Source organism: Pelecanus crispus, chromosome 15, assembly GCF_030463565.1.
Source record: "Pelecanus crispus isolate bPelCri1 chromosome 15, bPelCri1.pri, whole genome shotgun sequence".
Lineage (NCBI taxonomy): Eukaryota > Metazoa > Chordata > Aves > Pelecaniformes > Pelecanidae > Pelecanus > Pelecanus crispus.
In genome coordinates, this window is record NC_134657.1 from 9,363,294 (window position 1) to 9,385,798 (window position 22,505).

At 53.5% G+C, this 22,505-nt stretch overlaps 1 protein-coding gene across 1 annotated transcript in view; it reads right to left on the minus strand.

Moving 5' to 3' along the window:
- Positions 1-22,505, minus strand: part of MEGF6 (multiple EGF like domains 6) — a 104,312-nt gene that overhangs the window by 8,136 nt on the left and 73,671 nt on the right. The window contains exons 7-27 of the mRNA XM_075721539.1: positions 21,157-21,282; positions 20,151-20,273; positions 19,634-19,756; positions 17,421-17,558; positions 15,440-15,562; positions 14,488-14,610; positions 13,138-13,305; positions 12,745-12,876; positions 12,490-12,618; positions 10,055-10,183; positions 9,753-9,887; positions 9,245-9,379; positions 6,555-6,680; positions 5,472-5,603; positions 4,909-5,037; positions 4,353-4,484; positions 3,808-3,936; positions 3,062-3,190; positions 2,371-2,499; positions 885-1,013; positions 569-697 (exon numbers count right to left, since the gene is read on the minus strand). Of these exons, the coding sequence (XP_075577654.1) occupies positions 569-697; positions 885-1,013; positions 2,371-2,499; positions 3,062-3,190; positions 3,808-3,936; positions 4,353-4,484; positions 4,909-5,037; positions 5,472-5,603; positions 6,555-6,680; positions 9,245-9,379; positions 9,753-9,887; positions 10,055-10,183; positions 12,490-12,618; positions 12,745-12,876; positions 13,138-13,305; positions 14,488-14,610; positions 15,440-15,562; positions 17,421-17,558; positions 19,634-19,756; positions 20,151-20,273; positions 21,157-21,282 (2,748 nt within the window). The remainder of the gene's footprint in view (positions 1-568; positions 698-884; positions 1,014-2,370; positions 2,500-3,061; positions 3,191-3,807; positions 3,937-4,352; positions 4,485-4,908; positions 5,038-5,471; positions 5,604-6,554; positions 6,681-9,244; positions 9,380-9,752; positions 9,888-10,054; positions 10,184-12,489; positions 12,619-12,744; positions 12,877-13,137; positions 13,306-14,487; positions 14,611-15,439; positions 15,563-17,420; positions 17,559-19,633; positions 19,757-20,150; positions 20,274-21,156; positions 21,283-22,505) is intronic.

Sequence of the window (22,505 nt, forward strand, 5' to 3'; positions counted from 1 at the left end):
GCTTGCCAGGGTATGTGTTACATTTAAAGATAAGGTGAACGCAGGAGCGTTCTGGAATGGCAGACATGATTATTTGCCGGGGCTTCAGACCGAAACCAGGCATTTAGGGTCAATATAATACAGGGAAGCGTAGAAGAAAGAATGAATAGGAGATGATCTTTTGCTACTCTTAAAATAAACGGGACAGAGGAAGAACTTCACTTGGCTTTTTGGTTTCACCAGGCAGGTGAGGGGGGGATTGCTGTCCTGCCTTGCATCCCTGCTTGGAGCCTGCGCCCTTGCGCTGCTGCCTGGGGGCTGTGCCTTGGGGGACCCCATCCCTCTCCCGCTGGCACCGTCGCAGGCTGCGGTGCGGCCTCTGTGTGCGCCATCGCTTTTGGGACGGCCCTCAGAGGCCAGCAGAAGGCACAGAGGTGGGCAAAACCAGGGCACGCAGCCAGAATCGCGGCACCCGTGAGCTCTCTCAGCAGTGCTGAAATCCAAATGTTATGTCTTCGCTTAAAAATCCCGGGGTCCCCAGAAGCCCCTTGTGCGGCACCCACGGTTAGGCCCCCCGCGCCCCACTTACGGCTCTCGCACTTCTCGCCCGTCCACCCGGGCTGGCAGACGCAGCGGCCCTTCTGGCGGTCGCAGAGCCCGCCGTGACGGCACTCGCAGCGCTGCCGGCAGTCTGCCCCGTGCTGTCCCTGCGCACACTCTGGGGGGAGGCACACGGTGAGACGCCGCCCTGACGCCCACCGCCCCGCACCGCGGACCCTCGCTCGTGGGCGCATGCCGCCGGAGCCGCGCACATCACCCCCAGCCTTCGGAGGAGAACGAGCCCAAACCGGGACAGGTTCGCGGCAGAGCCCGCTTCCCGGCGCCGCCGATGCAGCGTTACTCACCCAGCTCGCAGGCCAGCCCCGTCCACCCCTCGGGGCAAGCGCAGAGCCCCGTGGCGGGGTCACACGTGCCACCGTTGTGGCAGAGGCAGCGCTGGCGGCAGCCCCTCCCGTAGAAACCTGCCGGGCACGCTGAGGGAAAAACCAGGCCAAACACCCAAGTCAGAACTGTCCTGGTTTCAGCTGGGATAGAGTTAATTTTCTTCCTAGTAGCAGGCACAGTGCTGTGGTTTGGATTTAGTAGCAGAAGAATGTTGATAACACGCTGATGGTTTAGTTGTTGCTCAGCACTGCTTATGCCAGTCAAGGAGTTTTCAGCTTCCCACGCTCTGGCAGGGGCACAAGGAGCTGGGAGGGGGCACAGCCAGAAGAGTTGATCCCAACTGCCCCAAGGGCTATTCCATACCATACGGTGTCATGGGCAGTATAGAAACTGGGGGGGTTGGCCGGGGAGCAGCGATCGCTGCTGGGAACTGGCTGGGCATCGGTCGGCGGGTGGTGAGCAATTGCATTGGGCATCACTTGCTTCGTATATCATTATTATTATTATCATTATTATACTGTTACTATTAGCATTACTATTTTACTTTTTTTCAATTATTAAACTGTTCTTATCTCAGCCCAGGAGTGTTTCTCACTCTTACTCCTCCAATTCTCTCCCCCATCCCATCGGGGCAGGGGCAGTGAGCGATGGCTGCGTGGTGCTGAGCTGCTGGCTGGGGCTAAACCACGACAAGAACGCAGGTCCAAAGGCAAAGAGCACGCCTCTGGTAGCCTGCGGAGGGGCTGATACACGAAATGAAGCCATTATCGCTTGCACCGAGAGGCAGGGAGAGGAGCTGACGACACCCTGAGGCTGCTGAGATGCCCGTGTAAAGGCAGCCGGTGTTTTACCGGCTCAGGTACGAGGCAGCGATGACACAGGGCACTGCGTGCCTGATCTCTTTAGAGTCTCCTTAGCTCTGGTGGTGGCAAATACACAAAAGAAAAAAGGCTGCGTGCGTTCAGCAGCCAGGAGAGACGCTCAGTTGGGAACCTATGCCTTCGGTCCTGAGCTGCAGAACCTCCTCCTCTCCTAGACCCAGACAGTGCCAGGGCTCGGCAGAGAAAGCAAGCCATTTTAGGCGCATGAATAATCGGTCTCATGCAGAGTTTCACCGGGCTGTGCCTAAGGCATCACTGACAGCGTCCGAACGCTCAGTGCGCTGGATGAGCAAGCCCTTACTCCGTGTGCTGCTATGAAACTGCAGGTCAGTGCAATTTCTGGTGCTCTTGGAGAAGGCAAACTTTTGGCTTGCCTCTTTGTGAATGAGTTGGGAAGCGCTGCACAGCTCTTATTGCAGCCTTGCCTGGCTATCGAACTGTCTCAGCTTTCTGTAGCTGCTGCTCCACTGAAAACTCCGACCCAGCCAGAGAAATGGCATTTTTAACGCACGCTGGCAGAGGAAGCAGACAGCCTGGGTTAGGAAGCGACCGTAAGGTGCGTTACCTTGCTGGCACGTGGGTCCCGTCCACCCGGCTGCGCAGAGACACCGGCCACTGACGTGGTTGCAGGTAGCGTTGTTGAAACAGTTGCACGTCTGGCTGCAGTTCTCGCCGTACCTGTTCTCCTGGCACGCTTCGTGGGAGCAGAAGCAGGCAGAACCGTTAGGCAGCGGGTAGGAATTGCATCAGCCAGAGCCCTGCTAACCATCCCAAACGCACTTGTCTGGGAGAGGAACCAAGACGGGCGCGTGGCTGCTGCGGGCGGCTGTGTAAGTTGGTTTTTATGGTGCTATGGGGAAATAACAGCTGTATTCTACAGGTGGCTGACAGCCAAACACGGACACTGTCGTTATTGCCAATGTTACACCATTGTATCTACTTGGAAAGCGTTCTGCTGGATGCCCAAGCCCTCATTACATTCAACAACAGGAGGTTCAGCCAGACCCCCCCAGTCCCTCTCCGAAACCAAATACTTCTCTGCCCCACAGAATTAACTTCCACGCAGAGAAAAATCACACCTGGGGAACAGACACCTAAACCTCCGGGCTCTACGACCTAGCAGCGCAAGAGACGGCGAGGGTTGTGGAGCGCCTCGTGGGGGGGCTGCTCCTGCCTCGCTCCGTCTCCTGCCTCGCTCCGTCCCGTCCCGTCCCGTCCCCAGCTGCAGCGGGCGGGCGCCCGGCCACGACGCCTACCCTGGCCGCAGCGGGGGCCGTCCCAGCCGGCGGGGCAGCGGCACCGGCCCGTTGCATGGTCACAGCGTGCCCCGTTCAGGCAGTCGCAGGCTTCCCGGCACTCCAGTCCATAAAATCCATCAGGACAGGCTGTGGAAAACAAAAGATCCCCACAAAATGCCTACACAGAGAGCTGGAAATGTCCCAGCAGAGAAGAGGTGCCTCTTGGTGGCCTTTGTTGCCGATATAATGCTGCCCCAGCGTGACAGCCGCCGGCTGGTGGCTCTCGCCCCGGCAGGGCAGCAGAATATCGGATGCCTGTCCACTACGGACCCTCAAGGTACAGGACAAAGCTGCGGTGCATCAGAACAGCACCAGCGCTAGGTTTCTGCCCACCAAGCCGCCGAGCAGGTTGGTGCAGGAGCCAGGACTCTGCACCCAGGGACCCCTTGGAGACACCGCTCCAAGACCCCGTGTGCAACGCGTGTACACACACAGGCGACTGAGGCAGCCATGCATTTACTCCTTGTCTACATTTTGTTAGTCTTTTTTGTTTTTTTTTTTTCCCCTAGACCTTTTCCCTTCGGAATTAAAAGCAGCGACTTAGCGGCTTGCGGACCTGCGGTTTCCCCCATCACCATCCCGAGGGATGCTCTTTGCTGTAACGGGGCAGCAAGGTCAGAGAAGGAGCGCAGACCGCGCTGGCAAGCAGGCCGTGGTCCACGGGAGCCGCCGGCAGCGCCGGCTCCCCAGGCGAAGGTACTTACCGTGCTCACAGAAGGTTCCTCGCCAGCCTGGGCCGCAAGTACAGGCCCCGCTGACGTGGTCACAGGCAGCCCCGTTGTCACATTGACACCGGTGCCGACAGCTCAGCCCAAACCATCCTTCCGGGCACTCTGGCAAGCAGAAGCAAAGGAGACTGAGGCGCCCGTCCCTTCCTGGCGTCCCCGGGAAGCTATGCTAAGGCAGGAGCCCAGGCGCTGAATGGAAATAACAATATCTGCCAGCTGCATTTTCAGGATGACCGGTGGGCTCTGCCCTGCCCCTTACAGACACGTACCCAGGCCACCCGACCACCCTCAGGGCAGGACCGGCCTGGGAACATCACAGACGGGGCGTGGGGACTGGAATTCTGTGATTGAGCCCAGAAGCACCGATGGCGAAATCTGCGCCACAACTTCCTCCGCTACCTTTATGGGGAGAAGGCAGAAGCCTCCTGGCCTGCCTGCCCTATGCCTTCCCCCGGGAAAACAAATTCATAGCATTTGGCTCGGCTTAAAGGCGAGCAGGGCAGCCCACCGGCAGCACTCACTCTTTTCGCAGCGGCTGCCCGTGTAGCCAGCTTCACAGATGCACTGCCCCGTCTCTGCGCTGCAGCTCCCGTCGCTGTTGCTGCAGTTGCAGGCGTGAGCACAGTCGGGACCCCAGCGACCCGCGTCGCAGGCTGAAACACAGGAGGCAGCGGACCTGAAGGGCGTGGGCTCCACTTGCTCAGCTTCTCTGGTGAGCAAAGGCGCGGGGACAGCGCCGCCCCCTCCTCGGGGTGTTATTGCCATTGATACAACTGCTCACTCAGGCAGGACAAACACGGCTGTAGGTCCTCAGAAAAGCCAGTGGGACAGTGAGAGCGGGTGCTACATTAGCACATATTTGACGTGAATTCATTCTGCAAGCAAGCCCACTACAGAAAGGCAAGCGGCACCTGGCGGCACCGGCAGGACAGAGCAGAGCAACCGAAAGGATTTCAGAGAGAGGTTTTTTTCTGGCAGAGGCACAGCACGAAGATGAGAATGAAGCAAATGACAGCGTAGCTTTGCACAGATCAGCATCTTCCAGGAGCATCGGACAATAAACAGCGGGTACGATACCTCTCTGACAGTTATACCCTGTCCAGCCAGGCGCGCAGCTGCACGTCCCCGTCACGGGATGGCAATGTCCGTCGTTCCCACAGCTGCAGCTCAGCTGGCAGTCGGGGCCAAACCAGCCAGGCGGACACACTGCCAATGCAGACACGTACCAACTGCAAACGGCTGCCGAAACGCCGCAGCAAGGGCTTTCCTCCCGGCAGACCCGACGGGTACCGCAGCGCGCTTCTGCGGAGCTGCCACGAGCGCTGACGCTCCTTGTCCGAGCGTGCGCGCCCAGCTCTGGGCTGAACGAGGCAACGGGTTTAGGTCTTTACATCCCTTTCTGCCGACGCAAAAGCCACCACAGGACTAGAGGGACTTCAAGGGAAGCACCCAGCCCGCGCCCCAACGTGTGAGGCAACGGAGGCGTATGCGGCGCTAAGCCCTGATGAGTGCGGTGGTGCCTGGTCGATAGCTGGCCACTCTGCTCGCTGGAGCAGGTTCTCCAGGTCAGCCTGAACAACCCTCATTCCAGCTGGAGACGGCCCTTGGGGCGTGAGGGGCCGACAGCAGACAGCACTCACCGTCCTGGCAGCGAGGGCCGGTGTAGCCGGGTGGACAGCGGCAGGCTCCCGTGGCGGGATCGCAGCTGGCGTTGTTCGCACAAGCAGGACATATCTCCTGGCAGCCCAGTCCCCAGCGACCGTCAGGGCAAGCTGGAGCGCAGGCAGAGAGGGGACACAAATCATCGGGACCACCGCCGAGGCGTAAGAGGGACACGTCTGTCTATTTTCTGGTGCACGGCAATGCCTCCCCTTTCTCGTTCGTGTCCGTGCTTTGCGCAAAACATGGGCTTTTGTTTGGCAATACACTGCTACTAGCAAGGACAACATTGCTTTGTTTTATAAACAGCGTGGGAGCCCTGGGGAAGTACTTTCACATCAATTTTGCATTCGCATCTACTTGTGGGGAGCTACAAGGGCTCCTTGCTAGGAAATGGTGCTGCTGGCAAAGGGTCTTGGCCGCTGCCGTCACGCGGCCGGACAGCACATTAGTCAGCATTCCCAGCTCTGCTTTTAGTTGCAAAGGAGAAGCAAAAGGCAAAGAACTGATAAAACTGGGGCGAGAATCCTTGCTTAACTGCTCCTAAGCTGCGCCAGGGCCTGGAAAAAAGTCGGTTCAAAATGGATGGGGAGCACCGTGCATGGGTGGTTTTATCGCCCAGTCAACTCTTAGGAGCAGGACATCTATACGTGACTAATATCTTCCAGCTGCTGTAATACTCTATGGCCATGGAAAAGTTTTTAACTTAGGATTCTCTAGTTCTCCATCAGTTGAAGACTAATATGGCGAAGGCAATTAAAAATACACGGCAGCAAAGAAGGACTCCTTTCCTATGTTAAGGACTGCGACAATGAAAAATACCTTCATCTTTTCTACTGTTTATGTTGTTTACTTCCTTGTACTTCACTCAGCTTCAACAACAGAGCTAAGCTAGCTGAGGCTATTGTTTAAGACTTACCATCAAAAGCTGCATTTTTTCTAACTTGCCATGAAGACAGTTCTGATTGCGCTAGATGTTTTTAAAACTAGTATCAGCAAAAGGGAAATAACAGCCACACGCCTACATCCCTACCGCAGCGCATTTGCTCCCGTTGCCTCCTCACCTTGGCCGCAGTCGTGTCCCGTCCAGCCGGGCAGGCAGAGGCACTGCCCCGTGGTCCGCTCGCAGGGCGCTCCCCCGCAGGAGCAGGGCTGCCGGCAGCCCGCCCCGAACGTCCCCTCCGGACACTCTGCAGCAAAAACAGCGGTGTGAAAACTGCCCCCTCCCGAGATGCCTTTTCCGAGAGCGTATCACCCATCAGACCCCGCACACCAAAGGAGCCCCCGGCTCTGTGCGCAAAAGCCCGCCTGCGAAAGGTTCCCACGCTGCAGAGGAAGACCACGCCGACGGTCCTGGCTGTGACCGCGCTCTTATCCACACCGGTCACCTGCAGCGGGGGCCTCTACAGCATTTCACACCGCCACCTCGAGCTGCCTGCTCGCCTACCACCTTGCTGCTGTTGCTTGTACTTTCAGCGAGTATTTCTCCATAGAGGAGCGACCTATCACACGCCCAACAGCTGAGGCCAAACCGGTCTCCAAAGCGTGAACGTGACTCCGCAAAATAACCCGTTCCCTCGCCGCTGCACCCCGCAGGGCTGTGCCCCCGGCAGCAGCCGCAGCCGGCCGTACTGCAGCACCGCTGCAGGCGCCGACAGCGTGGCAAATGGGTCGGGAAGGATGCGCTTTTGCTCAGCCTCCGAGACACACGCGCTCATCCCACGGGCCTGAGCCACCCTGCTCTCTGTGCTGGGGTGCAGAACGCTGGGTTCACAGCCCCCAGACCCGTACCATCCCTGCACTGCTGTGAGGGCTCTTTACTGCCCTGGCTGAATGCCTCCGGAATGCAAAAGCCAGGCTTTTAAGCAGCTGCAAAGTTTGCAGCAGGTACGCTGATGTAAAGCAATAAAGAAGAAGCAGCCCCATCCGCGGGAGGAGCAAGCGCTTTCCCTTCCCTCTGCTCTGAATGCCAGGGTGGTCCTGCTGATACCAGAAAGCTCGGTTTACTCTTTGTACCCCGTGACACAATTTAGCAGACAGCTAATTGCGTGCAGACTGAGGGTGTCAGACCCAAAGATCCTCAAATCCTACCGGAGTCTCGCAAAAAAGCAGTCCCTCTTGTTCAGCGAAGCCAATGTTTCGTAAGGCTCCGGCAGATGCACACACAGCAGCATTCACAAATTGCGCAGGAAAAGCACACCAGTGCGTAGATTTCAAGTGACACAGTGGAGTTTTTGTTATTCCTCCTCTTTGCTAATTGATGGCAGATGTTTGTCTTCACCCTTTAATAACTGCCAGATCCGAACAACAGCCAAGAGCCTACTATTTCTATACAAATATTTGTGTTATTTCCTGTGACTCCCCCCTGCAGGCTTCAGCTCCTTTCTTATTCTTTTTAAAAATATCCCGACCGAAAGCGCCCGCCCTGCCGAGGCGCCGCCGGGCTCTGGAGGCTGCTGCGCGTCGCGCCGTGCTGGGGGGGCTCCGGGGCTGCCGGGACCCCTGCGAGGCGCACAAGCCCCGCAAAAGCTGCTCGCATCTCTCCTCCTAACGCTATTTAGCTCTGTTAGCACTTGCTCGTGCTGGAACTTTTTGTGACCGTCTGCAGCTTTTGTTCTGACCGACAGACCGGCTATCTCCTATCAGTTGTGGTGTTATGCAAGATAATCATGTGCTAGCAAATTAGGTTAATAGTTAGAACTTCTGGGTTGGGTGCGGATGGAGTGCTTGGTTAGACATAAATTAGCGCAGAAACTCCTGGGGTGCTTGAATCAAAATTCAGATGCTGACCACTACCAGCCCCTTAATGCAGCGTGTCTTCTCTGAATGCAGCATGTCTTCAAGTGCGGACTTCCACAGTTCAACTTTTTGCATTTTCTGTTGGATCCGACCAGCTGAAGTGTGATTCAGACGGAGGCAACAAGAGCAGGAGCTTGGCTGCTCAGCCACTGATCAGCTCTCAGGCTGGCAGAAGTTACTATTTTCCAAGGCCTGTGTTCATGTTCTGCAATCATCGCCCCGTGCCAATGACTCACTGCCATTAGGTTCACTCAAAACACCTTTGTTCGAAGAAAGTCGAGCTCTCTGACACCCCGGCTACCTCCCAGGGTCTTGAAAAGCTGCGCCCTCAGAGCTCGCGCGTTACGCTGCGCGCACAGAGCTGTGCAGATCAGTTACCGCACTGCCAACTGGCCCTTTATGTGAAGAGCGGAAAACTGCCCTAGGAGGTTCACACAGAGGCAGAAAGTTAAATCCCAATGTAAATGAAATATAAAAGTTTCCCTTCCCCTTGAAGATCAAATAGAGTTTCAATATAAAATAGAGAACGGAGCGGAAAAGACAATACCGTTCTGCTGGGCACTGATTGCCTGGAAGCAAAAATACATCAAAGCGGGGGAAGAGATAACTTGATCTCTATCACCTTCATCTACAAAAGCAGAGACACCCAAGTGGCAGGAGAAAGTGAGACCTTGTTCTCCTTTCTGAAAGGCTCATTATGCATGAGAAATCCCGCTTCCCCGCCTTAGAGATTGCAGCGTTTTACAAAGACCCGCAAATGGCAGCTCTTGTGTCCTCTAAAGCCATTTCAACCTTCCACTCATTAGAGCAACTGCAGTGGGCCAGGGGGTCTGAGAGAGCGCAGGAGGAGTTCTGGAAGTTTTTTCGTGCTGTTTTGTGAAGGAGAAGGTTGCCTGTGTGAGGAATCGTGAGTTTACAGCAGGCTTAGAGCTGCCTTGCGGGGTCCCCGCCTTACCTTGATCGCAGTTCTCCCCGTGGTAGCCTTGGGGACACTCTCTCCGGCACTCTCCGGTGACATGGTCACAGGACACTTCTGGAGAGCAGCTGCACTTCTTCTCGCAGCCTTCCCCGTAATAGCCAGGGTCACAGGCTGTTGACAATCATAATTAAAAAGACAGAGCATCTGGCATTACTCGACCGACCCTGGAGGAGCGGGCAGCCCCAGCTCGCAGCGAGGGGCACAGGCCAGCACCCTCCCGCGCTGACGGCTGGGCGCAGCGGGCTGGACGAGGTCCACCGGCCACGTTTACGGGCTCTGCTGCCCGGCTGCACAGGTTCTGCCTGCTAACCTAACGTGACTGAGCCTGACAGCAAGTTTCATTCCTCATTGAAATAACAAGAGCTGAGACGGTCTTAGGAGAGTGGAAAGGGAGCTGAGCTTTTTTCCAAGAAAATGAGTTAGGGGGAAAGAGTCTGCGGGGGGAGAAAGGGGCATGCTCCGTGAATACTTCTTGGCAACTCACTCGTCTCACAGCGCTTGCCGCGGTAGCCGGGTTTGCATCGGCAGGAGCCGTCCCTCTTGTTGCAGTCCTGCGTGTTCTGCTGCACGCAGTGGCACTCTTCGGAGCAGCCGGGGCCAAACGCCCACTTTGGGCAGACTGGATGCAGAGGGAGAGAGCTGGTCAGTGACCCGCACAGCCAAACGACACAGGGCAAGGGACAGAAACCTTGCCACTCAGCCCTGGCCCTTCCCAGGGACGGTACCTAGAAAGGCTGTAATCTAAGAATAATACGTATCTTGTAAACCAGATGAGGACAAGCATACCTAAGTGGCAGTAGCGTCCATATAAGCCAGGATCGCACAGACAGGCTCCATAAATCCGATGGCAACGACCCTGGTTGGCACAATTGCACTTTTTCCTGCATTGTTTGCCAAAAAATCCTTTAGGGCACCCTAGTAACAGAGAGAGATTTTCTGGGAAGACAAGCCAATTTCAGCCTGTCATTTTATTTCCAGCAGACCACAGGAAAAACATACCAAAATCAAAGCGGAATAACATCAGAATAACTCTGTCCAGTTTTGGGCCCCTCAATACAAGAAAGACATTGGGGTGCTGGAGCGTGTCCAGAGAAGGGCAGCGGAGCTGGGGCAGGGTCTGGAGCACAGGGCTGGTGGGGAGCGGCTGAGGGAGCTGGGGGTGTTCAGCCTGGAGAAGAGGAGGCTGAGGGGAGACCTCATCGCTCTCTGCAACTGCCTGAAAGGAGGGGGCAGGGAGGGGGTGTTGGTCTCTTCTCCCAAGTAGTTAGCGATAGGACGAGAGGAAATGGGCTTAAGCTGCGCCAGGGGAGGTTTAGGTTGGAAATCAGGAAAAATTTCTTTACGGAAAGGGTGGTCAAGCATTGGAACAGGCTGCCCAGAGAGGTGGTGGAGTCCCCATCCCTGGAAGTGTTCAAAAAACGGGCAGAGGTGGCACTTGGGGACATGGTTCAGTCTGGTCTACCCTTGATTGGCTTAGAGTGGGCTTGGTAGTGTAGGTTAATGGTTGGACTGGATGATCTTAAAGGGCTTTTCCAACCTAAACGATTCTATGATTCTATGATTCTATGAAATGAACCTAGGCAAAGGATGCAGCGAGTGCTGAGAAGGCAGCTGGCTCGTTTTCTGGCCAGGAATGTGCTTGTGTCCCTACGCAATGAGGTGAGGATGAGAGCGATCAGACTCCCTGCATCAGCTCAAAATCAGATCGCGTCAGCAGTCGGCACTGCCGCCCGGGCACAGCACATTTCGCTTGCTGCCGCTCTGCAGCCCCGCGAGGTGCCTCAAGGGCACCCACCAGCCCTGCACCCCGCTTGAAATGGCGATGCTGGCTGGGCTAGAAACCTACCCTGCAGGGCTCTGAGAAGTCAAGTTTTTCCCACGTGAGAAAGTAATCCATGAGGCTGTTGCTGTTGGTAAATAAGAATGATATCTGCGCTATTATGGGCGTTATCGTTCTTTCTCTGTCGTGCTAAAGATCTTACTGTTAGAAGCATGTGGCAGCCAGACCGTGGCAGCTGAATGCTCCGGCCAGCGTCTGTCCAGGCAGCAGACGCCTTCTCCCGTACGAGAAAAGCAGACAGTTTGAGCAGAGGAAATGCCACCCTGGGACAACAGAGCAGTTCTTCATTGCTTATTTTAATCTCACCTTCCTGTTTTTTCTCTGTAGCCCGCAATCACCTCCTTCCTACAGCAAGAAGAGGTCGGGGTATCTCTTGCATCTACATTCTGCTTCGCTCTTCTCCTTCAGTAATAGTTCCCAGATGCTCCTAACCATTTGTCTGAAGTAATTTTCTCTGAATCTCTTATTGTCTCGCTCTGTGTTTTCAGATTATGTCCCCAGATTTTAAGTCTTTGGGAGAACAAATACCTACCAAGAGCAAGTGACACCTCCTTTTGCAGTATTTTCGGTAACTACTGTTGTCACAACTTTTCAAGGCTTTGCTTTTTCTTCAGTGGAAAATACCTCCGCGGTTCTGTAAATTTACCACTGAACATCTGTTCTGACATTCTTTCCCATGTCCACCACCGAATGTCCAGTGAAATACGGATGGCTGCCCATGGTCATTGCCGAGCAGCAAATGGGGACTGCAAAGGTCTTCCAGTGCAAAGACAAGGCATGCTACCTGGAGCACTGTCTTGTGGGTGAAGAATCCCTTTACCGTCTTTTCCTTATTAAAAAGACTTCTTTCCACGTGAGACTAGGTGACCCACCGGGTCGGGCGGAGCAGGGGTGTGTTAGAGCCGCTCACACTGGGACGGTTCAGCAAAAGAGTTGAAAGATGCTTTCAGTGAACAGCTACAAAGGGAGCAGCATAAGGCAGTCCGTGGAAAACATTTTAAGGCTTCAGAGAAGCACAACTGGAACATCAAAGAGCGGCATCAGGGGTGGCTGTAATAGCGACTTACCAAATTACGGCAAGTGCTCTACTAACAGGCTAAGGGAAACAGAAAGGAGCTACTGCCACGGGCTGGGGAGCATCGCTCGCAACTCGCGGTCGCTATTTCCTTACAGGAAAACGTTTTAGGGAGAAAAGAAAACTGCAAGGGAGGCCCCAGTGTTCTGTGCTTGATTTCAGGGCCCTGCAGAGGTGCCGCTCTGCCTTTTCGCAAGGACATCCCGCACCCCTCAGGTCCCCGCGCCTTGGCGAGGGCTGCGGCGAGGAGGAAGGGGATCGCCCTCGCTGCCGCGTGGAGCGGGCGATGGAGAGCCGTGGGCTTACCGTCTTGGCAGAGCTCGCCGGCCACCCCGGGCGGGCAGCGGCAGGCGCCCGTGGCGGGGTCGCAGGTGCCGCCGTTCTGGCAGCGGCAGGCCAGGCTGCAGTTCCTCCCGAAGGTGCCGGCCGGGCAGGCTGGGGCGAGAGAGAGAAGCAAGGCTCAGCCGGCTGCCGCAGCCCTGTGCACGGCTGCTGCCTCCATGCATCCCGGAGCAGGGACGAGAGGAGCTTTCTCGCCCGCTGCCCTCCAGCATCGCTCACTCTGGTTGCAGAGGACGCCGGTCCAGCCTGCCGGACAGTCACAGCCGGTCTCCTCCGCGTTGCACGTGCCTCCGTTTTGGCAGTCCTCGCAGGTCAGGCTGCAGTCGGGGCCAAACGTGTGCTCCAGGCAGACTGCAACGAGAGGTGCTGCGGGTGAACAGCCCTCCCCGGGGCCACCTCAGCATCTCGGAGAGTTTGGGCAGAGAAACCCCCTGGGTGCAGGCTGCGGCAAAGCTAAATGCATCTGTGTTGTAACACAGGGTCTGTGTATGTAGAAAAGGTACTCAACAAGTCTCGTGGGTATGCTCACCAAACACAACTAAACCTAGCACGTGCAATTGATTCTGAAGACTTCTGAGCAAAGCATACCATTTACCAGTGCAAAACGCCTACCGAATTTTTCTGAAAGTGTGTGCTCTCCTCTCGCTTCCATCTCTTCCTCCTCTTCTTCATAGTCATCATTGAAGAGCTGGGTAAATTCATCTCGCAGGATTGCAACATGAGGGATTGGGCGGATAACGGGGCGCTGACCGTCTAGAGCTTCCACAGGGTCCTCTATAGCTAGGGAAGCAGTCAGGGAGATGACAATGTCAGAGTGGGAAAAGAGACGAGATCTCTAAGAGGTGAATGGTAGGACAGAACCTCCGTAATAAGAAAGGGAAAACAGAAATATCTGTACAGGGCCAGTGCATCTGATCTGGCACAGTTTGCACCACTGATCTCTCTATTGACACCTCTAAAATTTTTGCAACTTGTTTGCTTGTTCGTTTTGGCTAGGATGGGCACAGGCCAGGTAAGTGATGTCCAAATCTATGGGAGAAGCTTTGATCTTAACCTTGACGCGCAGCTCTGGCCTTTCAGGTAACTGAGCCCACGCTCACCCCATCCCCTTTGCCCTGCTGTTTTTCTGACCAGAGCCACTCAGCTTCTTTGAGTTTCCAGGTGAGTTAATTCTTTTCTGGAAAATTACGCAAGACTGCCTATCCAACGAAATTAAGCATTTCAGCTTGGTTCTCCTTTTGGAAAGCGTATCGATCGGGTACAGCTACCGGTTTCCTTCCCTTGCAGGGCAGGCAAGGGTTAAGAGGCAGGCAATCAAGCTAAGCGCAGGCACACTTGGGAACTGGGGCAGGGGCTGCAGACCCTATAAAAGCCCGGGGGCCAGAGGGGGCTCAGGCATTTTGCCTGAGTGTGGAGGCACCAAGTGCTGCCCTGCTGGGTCCAGACCTCGGAAAGCCTTTCTGGGGACCTGGGCAACGCTGCTGGGGGTTGTTAGATGGAGCGAGTGGGGTGCTGGCTGCCCTACCAAGTGAGTTGGGCAATGGTGCTTTTGGTAGTTGCATAAAGATGTTACCACTTAAAAAAAAAAAATCTATTATTTCTTATAAGGACAAACCATAGAGGCTGGTGACTGTGGAAAGGGTTCTGGTTTGTTGGTTAATGCAGAGTCATCCCTGCAGACTATTGTAAGTGCAGCTGTGCCAAAATCCCCTACGCTTCTTTGGAAAGTGCTGTGTAACGTGACTAAAACAGGACTGGTCCTGTCAGGGGAATGCTTTCTACTGGTGGCGGGAGTCCTTTCCACTGCTAATAGCAACTGTGGTGAGAAAGCTGGAAGAGGTTGTGTGCGGGGCTAACGAGCTCCAGCCAGGGCTGGTCCTGGCTTGGCTGGGTTTGTGTCCAGGGAAGAGCAGGACGAGGGGCAGGCAGCCTGCTGTGCAGTGGCATGGACATTGCACTTACAGACACAGCTCCTTCGGTCTTCATCCAGTTTGTATCCGATCTCACACATGCACTGGAAAGACCCTAGCTGGTTCTGGCACGTGTGTTCACATCCACCGTTATTTGAAGAGCACTCGTCCACATCTGAAAAACACGGGATACGCCAGTTAATGGGAGCAGGCGCTCGGTGCAGGGCAGGGGCCCAGATATGTTTCTGATGCTGATGGCATCCTCTCTGGTAGCTATGTGAAGCCATCTGACTCCCCAAATTGAGTGCGCCTACCCAAGTGGTTCAGGGAGCCCTGGGTTTCAAAATACCATGTGCTAGGTGTCAGCTAACTTCTGTCACTAATTGTGTAGAAACAAGTGGGCAAGCCTGGGGTTTCACCTGTGAAATGTTATTGGAGAGCTTTGGTAGTGAGAACAACTCATTAGGAGGAAAAAAGCCCCAAATTCCTTATGCTAAGAAGGTGACTCCTCAGCTGACAGGAAAACTGCTACGAGCTGGGAGAAGCTGGAAGAAATGCCTGGCTGTTTGCAACCAGGTAGGACAATTTCTTGTTCTCTTTATTAAAAGCTCACGTTAGTTACTGTCTTAGCTGTACTTTATACGCTTTTATTTGCCTACATGTCTCGGGTGAAAATGATGGGCAACGTTGGCCTCTGGGGTTGAATGTAAAAGGAGTTCTGTGAATCAGTCCGGGTCAGACCTGGACCAGCTCACTTTGAGATATCCTGGGTTGAATTCAGTGTGTTTAAAAGCCCCATTGCTGCTCCTCAGCTGTGCTGGGCTAGTGTATGGGTTAGAATAGCTGAGTTGCCTTAACAGCAGGCAAACTGAGGAGGCTGACAAGATAGAGAAACCCAGAATTAGAGGAGCCTGTTCCGTGCGTGTCTCTTGGCATGCCGCAAGGCTGAGGACTGCGGCACTGCTGGGTTACTTGCAGGAGTCCGGCTAGATGTGTCTGCTTACCATCACACCCACAGCCATCCGTGCTGAGCCTGTATCCAGCATAGCAGGCACACTCGTAGCCTCCAGGATAATTGTAACAGTCTTGCTGACAACAGTGAGAACCACTGTCACATTCATTAATATCTAAATAAAAAACAAAGGGCACTGGATGTTACTACACATCTAGCTTTGCAGTGGTGACAGTACTTGTTAAAACTGCTCCGTGACTAGTTCTGGTAAGCTTTTACCGATCTGGCTGCCAAATGCTGAGCTAGTATTCCTGCTTTCCTCTGAAATAAGTGAGCTTTATGTTGACAGATCATCCTTGGCAATGTGCTCCCCAGCCAAGGGAGGAATCCTAGAGGCCTGTGGGAAGTTAACCGTGATTTTCAGTTTGAGATCACTCTTAAAAGGTTTTGTGCGCTTACAACAGGGGGTGATTCCAACCGTACCACTGACTCTTGCTTTTGGATTTACCCTGTTACAAATACTGATGTCAGGTACGGAGATGGGTGAGAACTGCATGGTTCCTTCAAACTGTCTCAGAGAACTCTCTGCAGGATGGACCTAGATAACCTGGAGAAAGCGGAGCTCCTGCAGCTTTACATTGCAAGCCCGTTGTATTTATGGGGCTTCATCTGCCCACTGTGAAGTGGAATTACCATGGTGCCCAAGTAGTAGTGGGGTTTGTGAAGCATCCCCTCCCACCAGAGGAGGCTGGAGCAAGGAGGTGTCTGGTAGGAAAAGAAATAGCACTGCTGGGCTACAGAAAGTGCACTGGGCTTTGTAGTATGCAAAGGAATGATGTTCTTTCAGAGCAGACTTCAGTTCAGGTCCTGGCTTTTTTGCTCCTGTTGTTGTATGGAGACAGCTCCTACAGCTTCCTCGGAGCCACAGAGGAAAGAAAATGTCCTGGGGATTCTGGGCTCCTCTCCTCTGGCAGAGGAGTCGCTCCCCTGTGCACAAGTAACTGTAGGTGCCCGTGGCAGCCTGCTAAGGAGTGTACCTGTTCCTAACAGATGTCCTGGGCAGACGTGCTCCTTGAAAACTGTGGGAAGAAGGTGGGACTGAACAAAGAAGAAACAAATTCAAGACTTATTTCTTGAGTAATATGAACTGCAACTCTACACCGCACAGAAATACATAAGTATTGTTTTGCATCGCTACATGCTGTTACTCTTTGCTAGCAACCTCCCGCTTGCTGGTTTTATAGAAGGAGAAGTCTTTAGGTGTAAGCGCCTCAATGCACTGAGGCACAGACCCCCGGTTGACCTGCAGGAAGGGCACCAGCATTTCTTACAGCTCTGGACTGCCTGAAGGATGGAAACACCCGCCCAGCCTCGCTGTGCAAGTCTGAGCCACAGCCCGCTCATGAGCACGGGAGCAAACCACAGCCTGACACACTGGTGCAGGAAATGTCTGGCTAGTGAGCACTACAGCGGGTTTCTAGGTTATTTGCTGCAAGGGCTCAGAGTAATGGAACAGAAAGTGCGTGCCTCAACTTCATAGCATTTACAGAGCTCGAGGTGCGTTTCGCCCTTAGCTCTCCATTAGCACAGACTTTATAGAACCGGATGGGGCTGAACTACACTTGGCTTGCAGCTAGTGACTCATCCACATCACTCATTTACTCAAATTACACTGCTGCTTCCTCTGAGATAACAGGCAAGATGGTATGTTTTGAGCATCATCCCTTCTAGACGTAGGCTTATAGGTATCTGAGATGCAAGTCTCTGTATCTGCCAATGCCACCTTGGAGCATTTTCAGCAGGGAAAAACTAGCTAGTTCTGAAGTCAACATTTGCTGTCCAAGCAGGTCTTGAGTGGAAGTTTGAGGATGTCTTCAAGTAGAGCAGTATCTCATCTCCTTTTACTTTGCATCTGTTTCTAGCTTTGTTAACCTGCTTGTAGTGCATATACACGGAGTAGCTAAGATACGGAGATTCGGATTACCCGAGATGTGCTTGCAAAAACAAGATATGTACCTTTTCCCTTGCCTTACCAGTGCATGTCTTCTGGTCCTCTTCAAGCCGATAGCCAAAGTTACAGGTACAGACGGGGCCAGAGCTGGTGTGGTGGCATGTATGGGAACAGCCACCGTTGTTGGCTTCACAGCTGTTCACAATCTCCATTTCTATCCCTGGAAAAGGTGCACTGGTTAGGATGCTGCACATCTGTACATACCGGCTGGCCTGCACCTTCCCTCGGTGCTGCGCTCGAGCAGGCACCTGCACAGCAGCTTCCAGCCGAGCTCCCTGCACGTGCGTTTTTGTGTGCACAGCCCTGCTGAGGAGAAGAGTGATCTGCAGTGGGGAAAGGATGAAAATAGTTTTGCACAGAGGCTGCTGCTGGGCTGGGAAGCGATGTATAAAAATAAGCTGATGGATCGCAGGGCAACGCCCCATGTAGCCTCTTAGGGACGGAGTTGCGGAGCAGGCTCCGGACAATCTGAGATGAACCAGACTGCAGACAAAACTGCTCCCATTCCTGACAAGCGGCAGTATGTGCTGCCAACCAAAAGTTGGCTCGGTCTTCGTAAGTACAGAGCTGTTCTGATGCCAACTAGAAAAGGGAGCAGCAGAATACAGCTAACTACAGAAACACCCAGATGCCTACAGCTAGAAATGTTAGTTACTGACATGTCAAAAATAGTAGGCGCAAACATCAATAGCAGCCGTATATCTTCTTAGCTTGCCAAAGTTTACATAAACTTCAGTCTAGTTAATTAAGCTTTCTTAAACTAAAAGAGCTTTGACTCAATCCTGAACCTCAGGAAAACAATTTCTGCCTTCAAGAACATTTTTGAGTTTTTAGTGTGTTCAGACCCGATGAAAGAAGGGGAGCTTGATGCTTCCCAATGGATCTGTGCATGTCAAAAACAAAAGCTGTGCCGTGGTGGAAGGCTATCTTCCAGATTTCACAACATGAATATGGTCCCTCTGTCTTTCCTTTTCTTATTAATGCAAGAACAACCAGAGAAATGTGCTAGAGGGGGCAGGGAGAAACACTTTTCATACAAGAAGGCTACTTAATTCTGTAGTTGGCACCAAAGTGGAGGTGTTGTCAGTGCTTATGGCAATGTCAGTGCTTATGGCAATGAGCTGCAACAACTGGAGGAGCCACGTCAGAACGCGAGTGGGCCTTGTGCTTCCACTGTCCCTGCTGTCAAAAGTGACCCTCCAGGGCTGACCATCTTATCAGGGGCTTTCCTGGAAAACCAAGACTTGAGCAGCAATAAAACTAAGCTTTCTGTCACCTGTGGGCCAGTTGGCTGAAGCCACAAAGGGTGATCCTCCCTGCTGCAGTCACAGCGTGAGGTGAGGAGGTAGCTAAGATTTCTTAGGTGTAGACCTGGTTTCCTAAAACCCAATCCTTGCTGGCTACTGTGCATCTTCACCCCAACAGCTGAAGGTAAATGTGCAGGTGCACATGCAACTGAGCTATGGGATATTTTTTTTACAGAATACGTGGTGCAAGAACAACTGTGTTCCTAGGAAGAAAGGTGTGTACGTGCTTAGGCTCTTAAATAGCATGTCATCAGCGTAGTTCCTCATGTTGCTCCCCGTTTGATGCCTTTCAAGACCCATTTATGGTCTGCAAAGCCTTACCTTCATACCCTTGGCAGGCTCCCAGCAAGAGCTGCAGCCTGACCGAGCTGCACAGGTGGAGCATCACGGCTCCCAGTAACACCAGCTGCCAGCACTGGGACTGCCATGGTGGCTTTCATCTGTAAGGGGGCTGCTAGTGCTAAGTGCCGATAGCTCCGCTTTGGACTGTCCCTGCTGATGCGTATGAGCTGAACAAAGATGTACAGACAATCTGGCTCAGTCTTGCATAAGAGTGTTTATTTCTTTCCTTGATGGGAGCAGATGTGATCACTTCACTAGCCCAATTCCTTCTTCGGTTACACATCTGCAGCTGACTGAACTTATCCAACAAAGTCCCCAGGAGCAGAACTTGGCCTGTTTGGAGCCAAATGGCTCCAAATAAATTGCCTAAACCAGCAAAAGTAGCTTCACAGTAACTTTAAAGAGCCGACAAAGTTTTTTATCTTGGTGGGAGAGTAAACAGACTCAAACCTGCTTGAGAAATTCTTCGGAAAGATTGCTGTAACTCGGCCCCACAGTTGACAGAAGATAGCACACCAACGCTTGCCTGTGGAAGCAAACCGCCTCCCGTCCCCGCCTGAGCCAGGGGTCTGCATGCAGTACTCACGATAGCATTGCTTGCCGTCTGCCCCCAGCTCGTAGCCCGGGTTACAGGTACACTTAAAGGAGCCGCGAGTGTTGAGACACTGGTGTGCGCACATGGCTAGTCCAGTCAGACATTCATTCACGTCTGCAAGAGATGAGCAAGCAATAAGCAAAGTGGGTTGAGCCACACACATTCTTTCAAAAGGACAGTTGTTACTGGCTCCGAGTTTCTCACCCATTTCTTGCACCCTGAATCCTTCACTGGGGTGCAGACCAACAAAGAAACAGAGTTAAGAGTTCAGAATGACTGTAAAGCTTCCTAGGAAATTGGATCACATGAAACTCGAGTGTTGCTCCGGACAGCTCGAGCAGGGCTCTTGGACACACATGAGCGGAGCGCTTTCATGCCACCCCTCTGGAAGGCTTGTGCATGGCTCCGTTAAACTCGCAAACGCTGGTAGTTACTACGATTGAGCACTACTGCACCCCATGAGATACAGCTGCTTTTCTCTATGAAAGCTTTGCTGCAGGGAGCTTACCTTCACAGGCCTTATTGTCGGGCGCCAGCCGGTAGCCAGGGTGGCACTCGCAGCGGGCTGTTCCGCGGTGGTTGCGGCACTGGTGCATGCAGCCGCCGTTCCTGTCGGTGCAGGGGTTCCTCACTGCGGGTCAAAGCGGAAGAGGCAGGCTTATTTTGTACTAATCCTAGCTCTCGTTGGCATTACGCTTATGGGAAAACAGAGCACCGAGCAGTTATGCCTAGCAAAAAAGTCTGCAATCTGTGAAAGACCGTTCACCAGACAGAAGAGCTCTGCTACTGTTCACTGCTCCATCCAGGCAGGAGGATTTACACGGTGCGAGATCCTGCAAAAGGCAGGCACTAATCTGAGTAAAACTTCTCATGCAGAAGCTTGCCATGGGCATGTCCCTCTACAGAGATGACAGAGCAAGTACTAGGGAAATTTGTTCCAAGTGCTCCTATCGAGAGGTCTGCCAGTCTCTGAGCTGCTCCAGGACCTGGACAGATGCTACAAAACCCCACCGACTGCTGCATTGTTAATACCCCAGTTGTTCCTTTTCCCTTAGCCACTTCACAGCGAAAGACTTCCCTCCTACTTCTTGAATGCCGACTGCTGTGAATGAGGAGATTAAACTTCTGCTCTACATCCCCTTCAGCTTCTCCCCCTCCTGCAGCCGGGAGCAGGTCAGCCAGAAAGCTGTCTGTGAGCGGAGGGAGAAGATCCCATCCCGCTGCGACACGCTGCTGTTCCTTCACTTTCTCAGAAGTGTGTGCCTTCATACAATTTCTTTTTTTTGTTGGCTACACTCCTTCAGCTCTTTCTTGCCTTTCAGAATAAGCTGCAGAATATGTCCATGACTATATAATGTGCAGAGTTTTTACTGGAGAGGACCTCCCCGGTCCGATCTACTTGATATCTGAGCATGCAAGTGCATGCTCCCTGTTCCCCCCAGCTCTCAGCTGCCCCTGAATAAAAGGCCAAAGCGAAGCTCCCCAGCTCCCTGCGCGCGCTCGAGGGGACTCACAGATGCAGCGTTTGCCGTCTTCCCGCAGCTGGTAATTGTGCCGGCACCGGCACTGGTGCTGCGTCAGCGTCACCTGCACGCAGTCGTGTTCGCAGCCACCGTTGTTCAGGGCACACGTGTTCACAGCTACGAGGCAAAGGGACAGAACGTTCATCACAACAGCAATGGCACCGGGATGAGCCTCTTGCACGGGACCGGGGCAAATCGCACACGCTTACACAGAGCATTGCTAAGGAGAATTCAAAACTGGGGCACAGTCAACCTGCGCTAAAGTGAGAAGTGTGCTAAATGTGAGCTGTTGCTACGGAACTCTGTTCTGTGTGCAGTGCTCGAGAGAGGCTGCCCACCGCCATGCCAGAGAGGTACCTTGGGCAGACCCCCTCGAGATGGGGGCCCTTTTCTTTAAAGGTAAGATCAGCTCAACAGAGTCGGGTAGCAGCTTAAAATCGCTCTTTTCTACAATAAGAGTTCCCCACAGCTCTCCCGGGAGGCGAGACCGGGACGTGGGGGTCTGGGCTAGGTCCTCCGCAGTATTACACGGGAGGGAAGCCGCCAACCGGCATGCTCCCTACCAAGCATCAGCCCTCTCTGAAGGGTGCCCGTGTCAGAGGGCAGGCTTCTCGCGCTGTGTTATTGCTGAAATTCTCGTAATTTTGTTCAAAGACGGTCACTGCCGGTGCAATGCTACAGCTAGTCCAGCTTAATTACTGCTCAGGGAGAGTTGTGCTCGGGTGTATTCAGCTTTTTCTGTAACAAAATGATACGGAAGACTAAGTTTCTGGCTCCGTGCCGTGCAAAAGACACCAACTACACAGGGCAAGGCCTGGCAGGTGCCGTCAGTTCTTCTGGGAACATTTAAGGAAAAACGTTTTAAGATGCATCCTGCATGTCCGTCCTTCGATCGGGTGTAACAACCCCCAGCTCGGTGCTTTGACTAGGAAATGTCTACATGAACGTCAGGACACGTGTGCTCATCCATGCTGCAAGTGACTGACACCGTAACAGCAGAGTTGCTGAGCACGGAGATACGCTGGCGGGAACTGGGATTTCATCCCAAGTGCAGGCGGGACTGGGAATCGAGATTCCCGACTGGTGTTCCTGGCTGCGCCGCAGCGTTTCTGTGTGGCCTTGCGCAAGGCGCTTTCCTGCCCAAAGGATTTCAAACAGTCAGAAAACAGAAGGTTTTGCCTAGGCTACGGCAGAAAACAGATCTTATGACCGAACATGTGGACTATTTTCTCTTTACAAGCTTGCTATCATTTATCAGCCTTAAAACAGCCTTCTCCTCCCCCCTCTCTGTTCTTCTAATCTGGGACTTCTCTGCAGGCTAAGCAACAAAACCATGATGT